Source organism: Strongylocentrotus purpuratus, unplaced genomic scaffold (assembly GCF_000002235.5).
Source record: "Strongylocentrotus purpuratus isolate Spur 01 unplaced genomic scaffold, Spur_5.0 spur5_scaffold_15, whole genome shotgun sequence".
In the NCBI taxonomy this organism is placed as follows: Eukaryota; Metazoa; Echinodermata; class Echinoidea; order Camarodonta; family Strongylocentrotidae; genus Strongylocentrotus; species Strongylocentrotus purpuratus.
The window spans coordinates 31,786,226-31,806,661 of record NW_022145600.1 but is presented as its reverse complement, the minus strand read 5'-3'; the positions used below and the strand labels follow the sequence as shown (position 1 = coordinate 31,806,661).

At 35.2% G+C, this 20,436-nt stretch overlaps 1 protein-coding gene and 1 long non-coding RNA gene across 2 annotated transcripts; both read right to left on the bottom strand.

The window, feature by feature from the left end:
* Window positions 1-2,267: 2,267 nt before the first annotated feature.
* On the bottom strand, window positions 2,268-11,333 carry LOC100893381. The gene is made up of 7 exons (XM_030986067.1): window positions 11,304-11,333; window positions 9,517-9,674; window positions 8,395-8,472; window positions 6,285-6,429; window positions 5,903-5,986; window positions 5,207-5,317; window positions 2,268-4,358 (listed from the first exon to the last, which is right to left on the bottom strand). The coding sequence occupies exons 1-7, from the start codon at window positions 11,331-11,333 to the stop codon at window positions 4,182-4,184; spliced, it is 783 nt and encodes a 260-aa protein (XP_030841927.1). The 3' UTR covers window positions 2,268-4,181.
* A 593-nt stretch (window positions 11,334-11,926) lies between these two features.
* Window positions 11,927-14,461, bottom strand: LOC115924298. The gene is made up of 3 exons (XR_004064273.1): window positions 14,210-14,461; window positions 13,177-13,293; window positions 11,927-12,143 (listed from the first exon to the last, which is right to left on the bottom strand). It is a non-coding gene; the product is annotated as an uncharacterized LOC115924298 (long non-coding RNA).
* Between the last annotated feature and the right edge of the window lie 5,975 nt (window positions 14,462-20,436).

Genomic DNA, 20,436 nt, shown 5'->3' with positions numbered 1-20,436 from the left:
TTTTTCGAAATTGTTGATAGAAGAAAGATAAATGAATTATCATTATTTTAGCCGAGCATTCCGCCTATTCCCCCAACCACGTTAATATTATTTTCGATTTTCACGAGACAGTTCTAGCTTGAACTTTTCATTGTTGAAAAGGAAGTTAGGAACTGGCCTTACCAGGGCTTGGTAAATCACCGCATGGACAGAATGAGATAGCAAAGGGAGAAGTGTGGGGTGTGTGTGTGTGTGTGTGTGTGTGTGTGAGAGAGAGAGAGAGAGAGAGAGAGAGAGATAGAGGAGGGAGGGGGAAGTAAGAGGGGGGGCTAAAATGACAACCAGGACAACCACCCCTGCACGAATGAACCCATTTAATGCTCTGTTTTGCTAAGCTGTCAAGGCGTGAACAATGTTGCAATGTTGCAATATTTTTTTAATTGTAATAATGATGATAATCATCATAATGAACACTGTAAACATTAAAAATAACAGTTGGGTAAAAGATTGGGCAACGTGATAGTGATCTTGTTTCCGGCCAACTCATGTCAGACTTTTTAAAAACAATGCACAGGGTGCAAGAGGGTGAGGTAAACAAAAATTAGGGCTGTTTGATATATCAGTGATAGATTCTATACTTTTTAAACGTTCAAGTTGAGTATTCACCTGTATTCCTTGGAGGTAAGGGGGATGGAGGGAGGAAATAATGGCACCGTTTGGGTAAACACCTTACGAAGATTAAACCTTTATTTGATCTGAGGAAACAAATCTCACTGGCCTTTTTTCCTTTCTGTCATGTTCAACAATGCGAGATGGAAGAAATAGTAATAGTATCTGATGATGACAACTCCACCCTGGACAGCAAAATGTTCTCAAGTTGAGAAAATTAACAGCAAATTATTTTGATAGCATCAATAGCATATAGTTCTATACATCATTATCACCATTCTCTCTATTTTCTTGTTTGTTTGTTTGTTTTGTTTGTTTGTTAGTTTGTTTCGGGGAAATAACCGCCTAAAACAAGAAAGGACTTCATTTCGCTTCGTCAATTCCTCCGCCTCTGAGAGACTATACATTTGTGATCCCCCTCCCAATTATCTGGACTAAATTAGTGATTGGGGTAAAAAAATATGTTTCCATCCTTCCACTTATTCAGGAAATTTTCTGGCTCTGCCAAGAGTGCTGATGAAAGGGTCGCGAATTCAGGTATTCAAACTAACTGCATGGTGAGAGAGATCATACCACATTCAGAGCCATACAGTTTCTACAACTTGATTTCAGTTTGTCAGAACATGGCGTGTATTCTTTGTGTTTTTTGTGCTTTCCAAACAAAGCAGTATTTCACCATATTGTGCCCAACTCGAACCGGGTCGACCAAACTCTCAACGGAGCTACCCACAGTCCTCTGCAGGCAGATTTACTCTTTTGCCTCAAACAATGCCTCTGATCTTTAACTAAAGAAAATCAGGCAAAGTGATTTGTCATATGACCATTGCGATAACTAGACAATGACTTGTCTAAAGACTTCAAATAATATGCGTATTTACTTCCTCTCCCCCTTTTTTAAACACATCAAAGGGAAACCCCCTTGCATATTCCCTCGCTCATTCTGTTTGTTCTTTACATATTTTTGCTTGTGATTTCACCACTCATACCTCAGTCACACCGCTAAACCGATTCCAAAACGACTCTAAATTTACTGGATTAGTTATTCGTTTTTTTTTAACGTAAATTGTTGTTTGGTGTGTGATCGCTCTGGTGTCGGTCCCACCGGTGTGACTGTCTGACATGGTGAGATGTTGAGAACAGTTCAAGTTTACAAGTTTGTGTTCTCTCCAGACTTTGAACCCGTTGAATAGAGTGCAAACAAAGGCACATTTTCAAACAAATCGTATACTATAGTTCCGGCTTTTGACAGGGGAAGCACTAGCATATATTCTACATTTATTTCATCATATCTTTTATTTGCATCTTGTTTGTTTTCCCGATCGGGTCTAATCATGTATCAATGAATGAGATATAAAACGAAAGTAAAACCTGGTCACGTTATAATGTACACATGGCTAGACAAACCAACCTGTCTATTATTCGAAATGTCTGAAAGGCCATGCCGGAGTTTGCAAGATGTATAATAATAATGGTAATAATAATAATAAAGAAACAAAATCATCATAATAATAATAACAATGTACCATACTTAAATAGCTCATATCACAAATAACTCCCTGTATTCGTAGACAACTTCCGGTAATTCTGACAGACACGAAAGAACGATAATGATCGAATAATTTTACATGACTATAACAATATCCAAATATTTAATATAACAAATTCACAATATGAAGTATACCAATATACCAAGAACAATAATACTCGTAATCATTAATCAATTTCCAGTTACATGTTGCTGATCTAAAGAGGTAAGAGTTAGACCATGAACCTGAACAATGATGCCGTTGATGATTTCTTTTTTTCTTTTTTCTTCACCATTTCATGCTAAAAGAAATGACTAACTATATAATGGTAAACTAATACAAAAAGCGTGAAATATCTCAGAAAAATTGCCTCTATTCTACCTTTAAAAATTACCGCCAGATCTATTGATGTAGTACACGTATCATTATGATATATCATAAATTGCCTGGTATGTATAGAAAATTTGTTATTGAGTGGCAGTGAAATAAATTGTTATTTCTGTACAAAATGAGACTGGTAACTATTATATACTTCTGAATATACTTCTGAATGATAAACGCCTATAAACCAAAACAACAACAACAACAACAAGAAACATATGTATCTTTATGTTTGTTTCTTTATTATTTTGACTTCATCCAGAAGCCTGAGGACTGCAGACAAATATATATTTTTTAAATGGATATTCGTTTCCTCATTGTGTAACTGTCAACAGGTGGGAATAATGTATCATTAAACCGGAAAATATATAGACGAAATATAGAAGGAAAAAATAAATAAATAAATAAAAAATGAAAAATAACAAAAGCGAACAGAATTCCTAGAAGTAATAAAATATACATAAATGTCAGACCCGCTGAAACAACTAGAATTCGAATAATGATTTAAAACGCACATTTTTAATCAGTTGCATAGAGAGTAACACAATGATTTGAATAAGGACGGGCACTTAAATGTAAGAATACAATTACACCACAATGACATCATGGGTCATAGATATTATTCCTTCATAACCAGTGGAATAATGAAACAAAGTGAAAACTATGGTGAATGATTTTAAAGTCAAATTCCTAACGATATAATTTACTCATACAGTCAAACCTGGTTTAGTGACCACCTGTCTACATTTTTTGTTTCCCTTGAGAATGGTTTCTCATTGAAACATGTACTGAAGGAACTTTCTGCATAGACCACTTTTAGTGCTTCCCTTGGGCGGTCGCTATGGATAGGTTTGACTGTATTTACAAAACTGAGAGTGGAAGAAAATGTGTTTTACAAGAATAAACACCTCCCGTCATGACGTCATTATGTACAATCAATACCTGATGGGAATTCCCCTTCAGTCTAGAGGTCAATCAAGGGTCATTTTTGATAAAAGATACATAGTGGCTTTTTCAAATATAAAGGCATTGTAAATTTCTACTCTATAGTCATGTTATACGTAAAGAGTAATATGGGCTTTCATTTTTTAGCCATATATACTTTTATTTCGATGCATCACATGCATCTTCAAAATTCTAACCAAATGCATGATTTCAGAGATAATTATTTATTCCTCCTGAGAAAGAAGTCATCACACTCTTACAATACAAGTTCATCAGGATGATATCAGTTATCATAAATGAGTTTTATGAAACGTTTTGCATTTATTTCCCTGCAGACCACTTTCAGTGTCTATTGGCAACTAAATTAAATCTCCTAGTACACGTCCGAGAAAGGTGTCCTGCATTAAGAAGACACAGAAGCTATCAAACAGGTAGATTTTTGTTGTTGACGTGCCATAGAAATCATTTCTAATTGTCATAATCTTCTTGCCACCACAATGGAAATCTATAGTTGGCTCATCATTAGTTAATTATTAACCCAGGAATGTGTTATGTGGTTATTCTTTTTATTCACTTGTGGAGGGGATTGTAAACGTCCCATATTTTGGATAATAGTTTAATTAATAAAAAATATCAAAGTATTGTCTTTGCCTTGTGATGCAGCTGATGATAGTTATAATGTCAGCACTCCGTTTCCTCGTTACCAGTGGTAGTTGTGTTACCAGAGACACTAGAATTACCTTCGACATTAACATGCCTAGTCTCTTGGACATCGGACATCAGCGACCTCGGAATGAGGTGAAGGAGGTGACCTTCAGATGAATCTCCTCTAAGGGCCTCTCTCAATATCTGCGCAACCTACCAATAAACCAGTCACACAAAAAGTATTAACAGTAATTAAAGTGAAAATATGTCATGGCATATATATATATCTATAAAAAGAAATATGCGGTAATGATTCTATAATTATAAAGCCCAAATTTGACGGTGATTGATTCACACCTGTTGATTTAAGTTTGCGGTTTTCAATGGTGATTGATTGCGCTCAAAGCAAAATGAATTTCTCTCGATGACTTCCCTTTCATATAGCATGTAACAATGAATTGTGTTGACTGTTAATCTTTTAGATCATTCTACTGCGCGTTTCCAATCTTTGATCAACAAGAAGTCAGTGGAACTGACATCATCATCTATATTTGTAAAATGTATGATGAAATACACCTAATGTTAATATACTTCCTCTTACGCACCTGTGTATTTAGTAAGTGTGTATAGTTGGCAAGGCCTGTAATGCTAATGTACATGCATTGGTAAATTAAAATGATGCCTTTACACCCATTAAACCAATCCAATAGTGTTTCTTGAATTTTCTACGGTATTCATCTGAAGAAAAAAAATTACATGACTAACAAAAGCAATTAGATTTCACGAATATTATGCATATTCCGTAAATCTTTTTAAAAAGAGGGATAGATGGAAATTGCTTGATAGTTTATGTGCTGTCATTAAACGTTCAAGGTTTAGAGTTTTAAAAGGCCCTGAAAAAGATTGATGAGTACCATCTTATGTCTTTATTATGAATAGTGAGTTTGCCAGTTTTGCCACTTCACCCCAAATTAATCGTGTAATAGATTGACGCCCCTGGCTTAATATGTTATAGGTTTTCAATTGATGAAATAGAGGTGATAAAAAATATTAAAAATTACCTGGTGTTCATGGGTTCCTACTGGTATTGGTGCGCCGTTGATCTCCGCGATAGCAAGCCTCGACTGATTGCAGGCTTTCAAGGCAGCTTCCACTGCGTCAGGTCTCTGTGTCTGATTTCAGTGGTGAACAAAACATACAATAACAGTATAATTTATGATTACATAGATGGTGGTTATGGACAGGGGTGGATCAGGGATTTTGCAAAAAAGTGGGCGAAACACGAAAAATTTGATGCCAAACTATAAAGAGGATATCATTTTTTCAGCTCCCCCTTCTTTTTTTTTAATCCTAAAATTCCTTGCCAGAAAGGGGCTTCATCTTAGAAGAGAAGGGCATTTTTGGGGTTGGGGTTTCGAAAGGGAGAGGGTGGCTGTGCCCGCCAGCCTAAATGAGGTTCCGGTCACGTGATTGCATTGTGAAAGAAGCTTTCTAGGAGTTGATAGGATAGGATGATTATACAGTAAATACGAGTAACAAATTGACTGACTCTAGAAAATAATCACAAACAAACCAAAAAAGCCCAGGGTAAATGGAACTTCACAATCATGTGACATCGCAGCAACATAAGCAATCATCATGATACAGACAATATGGACGGCAATGATAAGCAGACCTATTTACATAGACAGAATAGTTATGAATAGGCCTACTATGAACCAAACAATAAGTATGTAAAAGAAGACTATTGATAATACCTTTTGTCCTGTAATATCGATGGTCAGTTTTTGGTCTCCATCTTTCATCGTGATTCCGACACCTGGTGTAACAGCCAACATTATCTGATACATGAAGAAAAAATATACTATAAGTATACTCTGGTGAAACAGTGTTACTATGAGGAATAAATAGACAAAAACACAACTGTATGGTAAAGACTATAAACAATCACACATGGGCCATTTAAATAGCGTAACATATCAACTATTTATTTTAATAAAACAATATCTCAACGGCAGTATTGAAGGGTATTGAAATTGCATATGAGTTTACTATATTATTATGTTACAAAGAGATTAACAATTACAACACGAATGATCAATTTCAAGATTTCATCGCATAGTGAAAAGTTCTACAAACCGTTGGTGCTACAGTTGTTTGGATGTACTCTCTGAATTGTTCAGCGTCCTTGAAAGTAGTCCCTTCACCAGTAGTCCCCTCACCAGTTCTCAAGGCGATGGTGTCTCCAGGGTGCAATTTGCTATCGGGCACCGATTGGGTCACACTGAGAGAAAATTAAATAAGATTCCCTTTTTGCAAATACCAAAGAATCCATGTTGTGTAAATAATGGCTGGACGAAAACGATGGAAGCGATGAAAAGCGTATCCAGATTAGAAGCAAGGGGGAGGGGACTGCCCTTTAGAACGAGACTAAACCAAAAAAGGGATAAAGTCGGTATATTCCGGAAATTCTTAACCACCCCCCCCCCCCCCTCTCATTCCTGAGCTTTGTTTTAATTCTTGAAATGATAGTTTAAGGAACTTAAAAACTATCTCATGTTATTCTTTTTTATTCTTTGGCCAAGTACTTCTGGCATTATATGACAGGAGTTAACTTCCTCCTAGCCTTGGTATATAAGAAAAGAGTTAACCTTATCCTAGGTAGTCAAGCAATTAACTCGATATCGCATAACCAATAATAATAATGAATCCCTTTTTTCCTTCGCCAAATAAAAACCATAAAGAAATTTAAAAAAGATCAAAAGTGGAAAACATTTCTGATCAAATATAAATTCGATGTGATAATTTATCAAAATGATCAAGTGTCCTTGTTTTTCCTCTGAATTCATTTTTGCCGCATTCCCCCTTCTTTCTTTATTTTTTTTCGGAGGGGGGGGAGGAGGAATTTCCCTTTAGATTACAAAAGAGATAAAAGCTACAAATATTTAATGAGTGAAGAAAAAAAGTGTCTAGCATAGAAATGCAACATTCCGATTATAATGAGAATTTAAAAACTGAATCGTAATGATTGATATCACCCACAAATAAGTCAAGACGAAAAAAAATCTTGAATGTCAAGTTAGATACATGTATATGAGGTAATGTTTACGAAATTGTTCACATCAGTATTGCAACAATAACAAGATTAGCCATTGAATCTCGCAAAAGAAAAAAAATGAAAATAAGGTCATTATTCTAAAAAGAGGAACTATTGCTCCAAATTTCGAACAAAATTGCCACAAAGGCATGGATTTCTATAGAAAACTCAGTTTACCATTTTGTTTGAAAATTTCCCTTTTTATACAAAACACGCCAATTGTGATATTTACTTTGATGAAAGAAATATAGAGCAGGAATGAATTATACAAAAGTCGAACTATGCAAGCAAAATATTTTTAAAAATAAAACAGTTTTAAGCAAAACCGTCAAATGGACATGGACAAAAAAGTATTTTCTACCGCAGGCCGTGCACAATAAATATACATGTACAATTATAAGATAACGCATATCATAACACACAAATATCAAAAACTAACAAAGAACAGAAGCATAAAGAAGAAAAATGAAAATAAAAAACCAAGATACTACCACCCACCCCCCCCCCCCCCAGTCAGCAATCATTCTTTCTAATCAACGTTTTTTTTGTTTTTTTTTAGTTTATATTTAAGTGTCGAAATATAAATATTATCTTCTATTTACAATATTGTAAAGCTCAAATAGTAAAAAAAAAAATCATGAAGTTACTATTTACATTGCCCGTGTTTTCAATACAAAGAAAGACACATGTTTTAGTTTAATATATAAATACATATTTAAATATGTACGTAATATATATACGATCTACTATTTAAAATATTGTAAAACTCAAAAAATTGCAAAAACGTGATTTGACTACAGAGAAAGACATTGTTTTTTTTTTACATTTATAGGTAACTGATTCCAATATTAAATACCCTTATAACAAAAGCCCCTTTTCTTGAAATTCGTATGTGGTATGTTATGGCAGTTTTAAGGCTTTATGAGTAGTAATCAAACTTACATTGAATTACTGATTTACAAAATATTAGTGCAGTTTGCTGTGTAACATAATTTGTTATGGTCCAAGTCTTTTCAACAAAATATACATTGAAAACGCTCAAAACGAAGCTTGTGCCAAGAAACTCAAGTTGCGGTAAGAACATCAAAATGTGAACACATATAATTGCATCTAGAAAGAAAAAAAAATCGAAAGAAGATAATTATTACTTACACGATCTCGTCTTTGTAGATTTTGAATTGATGTTGACTCAGGAGGTCTTTAGGGTAGTTATATATGTCATTCACAGAACTAATGATAAGAGAAATTAAGCATAATGAATTATAAAATATACTTGGTCAATAAACGCCTAAATGTGACTGTGATTTAAAACAAACGAAAGACTATGGAAGGAATGAGTGAGTGAGGGAGAGGGAGATAGAGAGAGACAGAGAGACAAAGATGGATAGGTAGATAGATATGTGGAGAGAGAGAGAGAGAGAGAGAAATAGAGAGATGAAGATATAGAGATAGATAGGTAGTTCGTCAATTGGATAGATAGATAGATAGATAGGTAAGTGTTTAGGTAGAAAGAGAGAGAGAGAAAGAGAGAGAGAGAGAGACGAAGATAAAGAGATAGATAGGTAGTTCGTCAATTGGATAGATAGATAGATAGGTAAGTGTGTAGGTAGAAAGAGAGAGAGAAAAAGAGAGAGAGACGAAGATATAGAGATAGATAGGTAGATAGATAGGTAGGAAGAGAGGGGGAGAGAGAAAGAGAAAGAAAAGGAGAGACGAAGATATATAGATAATAGGCAGTTAGTTATTTAGATAGTTAGATAGATAGATTGATAGAGCGAGAGGAAGAGAGAAAAAAAGAGAGAGAGAGAGAGAGAGAGAGGGTGTGTACAAATATTGTTCTCCTGTGATCTTCTTGAAGGCAGTCTTCGTTAATAAAGTTATATAGTTATTTATACGCAATTTGTTTAACACAATTAAAATAAACTTCGTGGGGTTGAACATATTTTGAATAGTAGTCGAAATCCCGCGGCACTTAGGGTCGTGTACATGAATATGATCAGTACTTTTTTCAAAATTCCAAAATTTACCCAATATTTCAAAAAGTTATGTTTGTGTTTTGTTCTTAATAGTGATACATGCATAAGTATTATAGCCATACTAGCCTGTGTATCTTATTCAGTACATGACAATTGCGTATGCTGACATGCAGTATATGAGAACAGTGAGTTATGAGTTAACATAAACATCGTGACTATTTTATTATCTTTTAAAATTTGGAGTTCAAAATTGCATATCCTAAATGCTCGTCGAACAAAAGTTTGAACTATATATTACCAAATGGATATCAAACTGTGGAATGACGAGATATCCGACGCGCTATCACTGTCCAAGCTTTCAGGCGACTCGCTCCCGGAGGCCGTATCGCTGAATGGTGGTTTGAAGACATCGTCTGGAGTCCCGGGAGATTTACTGGAGTTTGCCGTTTCAAGAATCTATAAAGAATAATAGCGGGGTTCTGTTTGTTATTTCGTCAAAGTCAGTATATCTATTTCCTTTAAAAAAAAATTCCGAGGTGTGGCTAGAAAAAGACCAAGACGAAATGATTTGAAGTCATTTAGATGAAATGAGATGAAAGGATGTGAGGTGATACTGATATTTATTATAAAGATAGTGCTCATGATGATAATAATATTAATGATAATGATGACAATAATGATGATGATAATAATAGTAATAATAATAATAACAAAAACAATAACAATAACAATAACAATAATAATAATAATGATAATAATAATATTACAGATAATGATAATAGTAATAATATCCTTATTGATAATGATAATGATAATAATAACAATAATAATGATTATAATAAATAAAATGACAATAATACTAATAGTATTATTATTGATAATTAAAATTATATAATAACTCACACATTATAATTCACATAGGCCTAATCCACCACGAATGGTGTTTAAGGCGCTCCAATATTACTCCGACATTGCCGGCTAAGCTAGACTACCGTTTTCGGTGCCGCAGCATTCAGAGAATCCCTTCCTACCTACCCATTTGGGTAGAAATTGGCAAATATGGATTAACTTTTTGCCAAATGACAAGGCAGGACTCCAATCGCGAACCATATGATCCACAGTCCGGTAACGTATCCGCTAGACCACGACACCTCTAATCTTGATGAAGATGATGTAGAGGTATAAGGGTCCAGTGGAAACGTCTCCGCACTGTAAACCACGAGATGCAGGGTTCGAACCCTTGTCGCAGCCGTGCTAAAGCCAGGGTAATAAAATGGAGCGCCAGGAGTGGCAATGTGCCAGACATGAGCGCTATACAACAATCCACTATTATTCTTGTTATTATTATCATAGATGATGATGATGATGATGATGATGATAATGATGATGAACTATGATCCGTTTGAATTGAAGGTGATTTTACTTGCCACCGGGATGGACAATTGGAAAGATGACATTATTCGTTGTTTAGGGGGTGATTTTGGTTTTTGTAGAGTCCGAGCATTCTCTGTACTCCTACGTTGAGGAGACTCCAAACCCATCATCCGACGGAGAAAGTCATACCATTCGTCGAAATTTTCACTGAAAACAAGATTTAAAATATGCACCAATGATATTGGTTTTTCAAAACGATAATTAATTAATTAATGCGTTGAAAAAGTACACTTCTAAGGTGATATCTCGTGACAAATAGTAAAATTGTAAAAGGAAATATTTATATTACTATTATACCTTTTGGTGATAGCATTCTGACAACGGATTAATGTCATTATTGTCGACCTTTATACAGAGACATATGCAGTTTTTGATTGCGTTCCGATGGTACACATACCGAATAGGCCTATGAAATATACATGTTATAAATACACTAAAAATGTTAAGATGACGCCACAATACATCCAGTAATCATAGACTTGGGGGATTCAGCACAACATCAATATTACTATTGCATTCTGCACAACACCTATTAATTATTTACTGTTCTATAAGAAGAAGAAAAAAACATTCATTTTATGTCATTGGCCGTTCTCTATGAAAATTCGATGGTGTAATTTGTATATTTATTTTTTGCGATTTTCGATTTACCAACATGACGTGACAACGTGGTAACACCATAGTGGCATATTTACCATGAAGTGATAACAAAGATTACAAGTTTGTTTTGTTTATTCAGCGGTTCTGAATTTAAACTGTCTGCCATCAGATTAAAAAATAAATACTTTATCAAGTTTCAAAAGAGGTCTAAAGGGATTTCTTTTATCCAATTGTTCGTAAGCATGTGAAGAATTTACATTTTCTGCTTATCATGATCCTTTAAATGTCTTTTAACTGTTTTAACTACTATACATGTTTCCCATCGTATGCATTATTGCATGAACTATATATACATTTTTTATCATCGTATATATTCATTATTTTATTTATACAGGGAGCCTTATCATTGTGTAATACAAACGCTCTGTTTAAAGAAGCACCCTATTCCAACACTGTTTGAATAAATGAATAAAAGAATAAGTAGAAAGATAAATGGAGATTTAAAAAATATTTATTTATCAAATGAATAAATAAATATAAACATTGATAGATGAATGAATTCATAAATAAAATGCATAAATGAATCTATACATAAATTAATCTATATAATTAATTCATATGTAAATAATAAATAAATGAATTAACATCAATCTAGAATATTAAAATTTAATTTGTCTACCGTGACTCGTCTGTGAAATCCAGATGGATGAACATGGGTTTCTTTTTAGGTCCATATTTTAAGCAGAGGTATTTCTTCTCCGGCTCTAATTTTGTACTGATTTCAAGAGGCTTTACTCTCATAAATTCAGTTTTTTCTTCGCAATCAAGAAAGGATAAGACCTTTTCGCAAGGCGATAACATCGATGCCGTACGCCAGATGTTTCGCTTCGTCTGAAAAGAAGAAAGTAAATCGTCATAGTATATCAAATATAGCCAATGAAGTCAAATTTATTCACTTTCCAAACTTTGCATACATGATTTAAAAATGTGGCTTTTATTTTGAAGCAAGTAAAGCAAACATAATGCTGAAGCTTCTACAAAAAAATTACAACGTTTTAATTTAATTAAGTTTTAATTTGTTCCTTTCCTGTATATTCATAATATGTTTGTTTTTTACCACATAATATATCCGCCTCTCTGTTTTCTATTCATCTTTCTCTGCATGTCCTTCTTTCTTTCACCCTTAATGTCTCCCACTATGTCTGTCTGTCTCCTCTCTTTCTATCTGTCTATCTACCAATCTCTCTATATCTCTAACTATATCTATCTATCTCTATAATTCTCTTCGACCCTCTCTCTCTCTTTCTCTCTCTCTGTCTCTCTCTCTATCAATATATCTATCTCACTGTTTCTCTCTCTCTCTCTCTCTCTCACACACACACTCTCTCTCATGCACAAACTCTCTTTCTATCTCTTTCTCTATCTCTATCTCTAACTATATCTGTCTCTGTCTGTCTGTATGTCTGTCTGTCTGGTTAGTTGCCGCTTGGTCTACAGACCAGTTCGTCTACTAACCAATTAGTCTATTCCCATCATTTGGTGATTATTTTTTACTTATGGTTAAATGATTTAAGTTCATATGGATAGTAGATGAAATGGCATTAAACGAACTGGGAATAGACTGACTTGAAATTAGACTAAATGAGCAATATACCAAATGGGTAGTAGAATTATTGGAGATTAGACCAAATGGAAATTATAACGAATGACTAATAGCCCGAATGGTCATTAGGCCAAATGATAAGTAGACGAAATGATTATTAGACCATGTGGACAACAGACAGGCCGGGTGTAGACCATATGGAAATAGACCAATTGGGAAGTAAACGAACTGGTTGTAAGGCTATAAACCCCCTCTCTCTCTCTCTCTCTCTCTCTCTCTCTCTCTCTCTCTATCTTTCTCTCATTTCCCACCCTGGCTTACCTTAACAGATGCATCATCCTCGCTATCTGTAGTGATGAACGATACCACAGCTTCTTTCCTCTTTTCACCACAGGTAAAAGGTTCAAATGCCTCTTCAGTCGCCATCGCGACTCAATCCTAGTGATTTTGAGCAAATTTATAAAAGATAAATATTACACCTGGGACAGTAATGGTATACCCACCCCAGCCCCTCCTTTCAAAAGAAAACAAAGTTGTGGGCCCATAGGTAAACAAGAATGTTACTAAGAGCAAAATATTAATTATTATCGAAACTGTTTTTTGTATGATTGTAATTATTCCAAAGTTTACGGACTTGATTATGCTTTTAAGTTAAATGCTTTTCTAAGGTTAAACCTCATTTGTTTACACAATCCATTTTACATAGTAAACTTAGGGAAAGCCTGTAAATGTTTGGTTTAAAAAACGTCAGTACCCGAGCACAATAATCTATTTGCATCATACGGAGAACTACTTTAAATCAACCATCTTCCATTGTTTGCTTTCCCTAGTTGCATAATCCTTTTTTATTACCAATATATTTTAGAAATGGAAGGTTGTTTTCATTTTCTGAATAAGGTTACAAAGAATACAGCATCATAATAATTATGTACAGAGTTTGCGCACTTAGGGCACAATGTGATCACAGATCATAGGATGACACATATAGATTTTATTTCTAATAACCAAACAAATATTGATTACAAAAAAGCTACAATAATTATGTTTATTTCCCAAGAACAACTAATTTTAATGACATGCTTATGCTCAAACTCATTAGTACAATAAGTAAACTTCATAAGGTCTCTTCAAAACGTACTGGTTAAAAAAAAAAAAACATTTTATAAACGGCACCTGTCATTCCTATTCCATATATCCCTAAGCTCAATGAAACTCTACGCCAGTGTACGCGCTCTAAAACACTGTAATATCATTGTAATAGTCTTCTAGTAGGCTATTCCAGTACGATAGTACACATAATAAAAATTCATAGAGTAAATACAACTTTTATATCAATTATATCAACCATGATTACCTGATATTTAGTAGAAACTTTTTGTAGACAAGGGTCTAATTCCAATTATTTAAAATCCTTGGCAAGTACAATCGAAGAAAGAAAGTCACCATCTCATCATTTCCCCCAAATGCGAACTATTAGCAAAATTGATACCTGATCCATGATGTTGAAGTGAGAATGGTATTGCTATGAAGCCGGCTGCCAAACACGATGTGAGAATAACTCCTAACGTTGGCTACTGCATAAAATCAAATGAGGAAGCGATGGTGCCAAATTGTGCGACTTGGACAAACAATTATGAAGAATTCATGCATTTCAATTGTACTCATAGTAGGGCATCAAATCAAAGAAAATCATTGCGAAATGGCTTAAAGATGAGGGGATTCACAACTCTTGTGTTGACTTGACAGATTAGGGGGGGGGGGGGGGGGGAAAAACTCTTTTGTCAAAGAAGTTTGCAATGGGGTTACCATTTTTTTAATAGAATATTTGTTTTTTTTCTTTTGTTGGCATTTTTTAATTTCAATTTTTATTTTTCTGAAATACTAAGGGGAATCTCTGCCATTTTGTGAAGGGGGAAGAGTCCCAGATATAAAACGCAGAGTGAATTCAGACCAGAAAATTTTCGTATGAAGTGCTCATTTTTATCGCTCTTCATTGTTCATGCTGTTTTCCCTTTCTTTCATACATATTTATCTTTAATCATTTTTTATGAAGTAATGAGTTAGTTTTTTTGTTAGATATGCATTGTTTATAGTTTATTATGTTAGATGATAACCTTTTACGTCAGAAATTGTATTTCCATGATCTGAAATAAACTGAATGGCGTAAATACCGATGATTGGCCTTTTGCCCAAATATCTAGTACAGACCAATCCCCCCCCCCCCATAAAACAAAAATCAACATTACAATCCGCTATAGTACCCCCCCCCCCTCCTCCTCCTCTTTCAGATTGATTTTCTTTTCCTGATTGATCACAAGATAGGCCCTGATATACAGGTATTAACTGATACATGTATTTCAATATGGTAATTTCCCCCCCCCCCCCCAATACTCCATGTCATATCGAAGGACTTTAACTGGGATCTTTACACAACACATGTCAAGTCCAAATGGACTTGTGTCCAGGCAGGATGTCTACAGGTGTCTACGAGAGGGCGGATGGTGTAGGAAAAGCAAACATATAAATTTATTGGTACCCGTATTTTCCATATCCATATATATTCCAGATAAAATGGAAAGCCTAAATGTATTGCGAGGAAGAAAACGCACATCAAATACGAGTAAGAAGAGACAAGAAGAGGAAGACGAAGTAGAAGAACAAGAACAAGAACAAGAACAAGAGGAACAAGAACAAAAACAAGAGCAAGAACAAGAACAAGAACAAGAACAAGAACAAGAAGAAGAAGAAGAAAAAGAACAAGAAGAAGAAACAGAAGAAGAAAGCTGGAAAGTTACAATATTTTGATGTAATAATATGTCATGACTATATATTTTTTTTTAATTTGAATTTACCTTGAATCATAGAAATCAAGTAGCATGTACATTGGTGCGTCATTAGGTCCATATTCCACGCAGAGATATTTCTTCTCGGGCTCTGAAATCCTGGTGATTTCACGAGGTTTATACCTCATGAATTCCTCTCCTTCCGCTGAATGTAGGCAGAGGAGACTCTTCTCAGAAGATGATGTTCTAAAATAACTCTTCCTCTTTATCTAAATAAGAAATTGAGAAAAATAATAAATCTGTGTATATGATATAAAAATATGTACAGAAATCATACGAATAGATAAAAACGAGGTATATTTTTTCTTCAGTTTTTATAAGCTCCTGCTGTATTATTCACCAATCTAATAATGCAACAGTCTGCTTTAAATTATAAGTTTTTTTAAATTTGTATTCATAACATAAAGGTTTAATGTTTATGTTTATATTTGTCAAATGTTATCCATTGTTGTAAACATGATATTATTAGTCTTCGGACTACATTCATTTTTTAAATGTTAACTGTTTTTATTAATAAAACCCAAATTGAATTGAATTGTAAAAGATTGCCCAATTCAAAACTTCCAAAATGCTGGTCGGACAATTATAGATGGCTAGCTCATATCGGTATTTATCAATCTTTCGAGTTTTAAAACATAACATTTCTCGTTAAATACTTTCCTTCAATTTTACAACATATACAACAGGAAATGTAAAATTCACAGTGAGCCTTATCATGCTAGTATTATAACTCATATATTTACACAACCTTTAAATCTGCCAATAGATATAATCATGATGATGATATAAACAAATTGACCACATATTGATGATCTCATAACGACAAAAACCCGGAAAATACTGAGCGGTAATTACGGTATACATGTTTTCCGAATCATACTGTTTGTCTTCATTATCATACAGGTAATCCCGTCAAGAAACTCATGAAGCAACCAGAATTTTGAATTTGTACACGAATCCGGCTTTATAAGTTTGGAACTCAGCGTTCTGAAGTATAACAAAACCTACTTTGAAGAAGAAAAAAATGTCAATCAGCATATAATTATAATTCAAACTAAAAATGAAAAAACATGCAAGATGATTTGCTTGAATAAATTAATATACCAACCGCTCTAATTCTTAAAATGTGCATGGACGGTAAATTTACCTTGCTTTGTACATCCTGAATGTCTGATGTAAAGTAAGAAAACTCGGCCTCTTTCGTCGCATCGGGTTCCATCATCTTAGAATCGCTCCTGTTGATTAATAATTATTGTAATTGTTATTATTATTATCATTTTGTTTGGATTTTAACAACATAAGAAATCAGGAAACAGGCTATTGAGCAAGTATCGATAAAACGGATAATACAACCATTGTAACGTAAGAGACAGAATATGTGTTTTTATGTTACATATTATATATCTTGTTTTCTTAAAGGGTTGGCCTCTTACAAGGTTTGTTCACTTTTTGGCCACTGCCTTCCTCACTTTTTATAATTCACCTCCTGTATTGTCATACATTTGTCTGTTTCTGTATTTTTATCTGTTGATCTCTTGAGGAGAATTAAAATGAAACTGATGATTAACCTAATAACTGTGGCAAAAAGCCTTCCGTTCCAGTTCCAGTGATTGTAAACATAAAGTACTTTTTTCAAAAATATTCAATTTAAAAAATATAACCTTATGTTATCTTGAAATTAATACAAAAACAAAATCTCCCATCAACTAAAAACTCTTAATTTGGCCCGGATAAAAAACGAAGAAGGGGAAACAAGGAGAAAAGGAGGAGGTAAGGATGTATAGAGTTTTACAGTGTAACATAGAATGAAACTAAACGAGAGAAAGATAACACTTTGACATACATTTTAAAAGAGCAAAAAAGGGAGTAACCAGATTATGATGGTGATAGTAATGATAATATTATGTTACAAATAAAGCTTATTATTTAATTCACGTGAAAGCGATTTGATATGGACTGAGTTAAAAGGAATAAATCGAAGTGATATAAAAACACTTTTCTAATACTTTACATTACTGCTGAGTCAGTTGTGACTATGGATTACTGTACAATATAACTACGATACCAGGGATATTGACTGATAATTACTTACTACAAATACATATGGACAATAACGGATAGGACGTTTAATTGAGGCTCCGTGTAGAGGAGAGTCACCACCCACTGTATTATTCGTATATAAAAAGTTTACGGGGGGAAAAGCGGCGTATAGTGTTCCACCTGCACAACCCAAATCAGTTATACCGGGAGGAGAGACCCGAGGTCACAGTGATTCATGTCAATTTTCGCCTCCCAGGTACAGGTGATGCCAAATACTTAATAATAATAATAATAATAATAATAACAATAACGATAATAACACTATACACATTGCACTATATACTTTCATGCAATTTCAATGGTCCCCGCTGACTACAACTTCTGAACAACTTCTGAAACTATTCTATTGTTTCACATAATTTTTAAGCATTATCAATTCACACCAAAAGAATAAGATATAACCCATTACCATCAGTTATTGATCATCCTAATTTGAAGAGTTTTAATTTTGTAGCGGCTCTTACATTCGCCCTACTTACATTCGCCCTACTTTCACCGTACATTCATGTCTCCTGTATTTTCCATCACGGTACTTATTTATATTCATTATTCGGACCACGTGTGTTTTTCCTTCCAATCGAGCACCGTGGTTCCGCGCATTCCTACACCCGCGTATTTTCATCACCACGAGGTTTTCTCCACTCCCGCTTCCAACTTGGTCGAGTCAACAACTCCTGCTTACATCTCAGTTGAGTCAACACGTCTCTGCATGATTTCCTCTCCGGGCTTGATTCTACTTTGCCTATCACTTCTATCGGCACATCTTCACTTTCTCTGCCGTGTTCATCGGGCTGCAGTCTTCCAGTGGAACAGTTAAATCTAGTTCCGACATATATGGTGCTTGGTTATCCGCTGAGAGCTGCCAGTTTCTTCACCGGTAGTCTTTCACTCACATGAGCTCGACTCACCGCAGCTCATCTAAACATTCATCATCAAAGTTCGGCTCATCAATCGAGCGTCTCACTGCTCAGCACCACTACCGGCTTTGATGTCTGCATTTTCCACTTTGGCCTCCGACATCAAGCGACTCACTGCTTTCGTCATCGAGCGCCACACATCTCTTCTCTTCTCTTCTATTCTCGCCCGAGAGCTCCATCTACATTCATCATCATCACGAGCGTCGACGACGACATCGCGTTCTTCACGGTTCTTCAACCACGTCAACGAAGTCGCGTTTCCGCCATCAAGCCTCCGCACATCATCGCGTGAGCCCCTTCCTTTGTTCTCAACTCTCTTCATCTTCATCTTCTTTGGACTTTCGACTTCATTTCTACTATTGTCGTAAGCTCTATTTATGTACATCGCATTTATTCACGTTCATTATGTACATCGCATTTATTCATGTTCATTATCATCATTGATCATTATGTAATCTACGTGCAATATTCACATTTACCATTTATGCATTTTCATTCCGATTCTTCGGCTTGTGCTTGACTACACTTTGCAAGTGTACGTCAGCCTCATCAGTACCCAATAAACTAACGTAAAGGAAAATATCTCCACAATTTTACTACTTTGTAAAATCACGAGCTGGTATTAGTATTACATGCTTCTTATACATATATTTAGAAGAAGTCAGATCAGAAAGGAGAAATAATATGAGGAAAAAGAAATCAAAGAATACAAGTGCATAATTTATGCAAAATAATGCTGCTTCTAAAGATTAGTAATATATAACAACATTGTTGAAAGAATGACATATCATAGCAGTATCAAACAGAAAGAGAGATATAGGAGAGAAGAAAAAAAAATACTCACCAATCCCGACTTCAATAATCAATATGGCTTGATAAAAACAGAACCTCAGCTCCCGCGGAAATGGTTACAGAAAACCCGGCAAAAAGGTGGTGCATGTATTCCACAACAACAAGAAATGAGTCACTATGACGTCCCAGACAGTCAGGCGCGGATCCAGGATTTCTTAGGGGAGGGGGCCCAACTTTTTTTTTTTTTGCTCCCGAAAATTTGAAAATCGGGCCGGCCGAAAAGTCGCTCAGTGGGGGGGGGGGGGGGGGGGGGGGGGGGGAGGGGGGATACAGAGCACAATTTTTTTTTTTTTTTTTTTTGCTCCCGAAAATTTGAAAAACGCGCGGCCAAAAATTCGCTCAGTGGGGGGGGGGGGGGGGGCCCAACCCCCCAAAAAGGTAAAAATCACGTGATTTTACATTATTTTTTTCTCAAGGGGGGGGGGGCCCGCCCGGGCCCCCGGCCCCCCCCCCCCTGGATCCGCCACTGTAGACAGTAGTGCTCTATGTTCATTAAAAACATAATACATTGAAGAAAATATATCCTTTTCGAAGTTTTAGTCGTTGTATCCGTATCCGTTTAAATGCAAGTCTGTATATTGATCAACACCATGAAAACTACTACATCATGTCAAATGCATTGGTATCAGTTCGCAGCCCGGGTTTGCAGGCAGCGACTTTGGCTCGCGACGTGTGTTAAAAAACTTGAGCGGCGACGTTTGCGCACGGTAGGTCGGCAACGGAGGGAAATCTCGCGTAGAGCGTAGAGTGATCGGAGTAGCACACCGTAGCTGATACACTTTGGATTGTCTAGTAGTCTATGCAAGGAGTATTACACTCCTCGATCTATGACGTCAATGGCGGGCCAGCTTTCTGTGGCGAGTAGCAGG

Bases quoted from the DNA above. Each gene is read 5' to 3' on its own strand.
- LOC100893381 (XM_030986067.1), bottom strand. From the start codon at position 11,333: ATGGTGTTACCACGTTGTCACGTCATGTTG. The intron at 6,430-8,394 runs GTAAGTAATAAT...ATTTTCTCTCAG, and splicing joins ATCTACAAAGACGAGATCGT to TGTGACCCAATCGGTGCCCG. The intron at 5,318-5,902 runs GTATTATCAATA...CACTGAAATCAG, and splicing joins TCGATATTACAGGACAAAAG to ACACAGAGACCTGACGCAGT.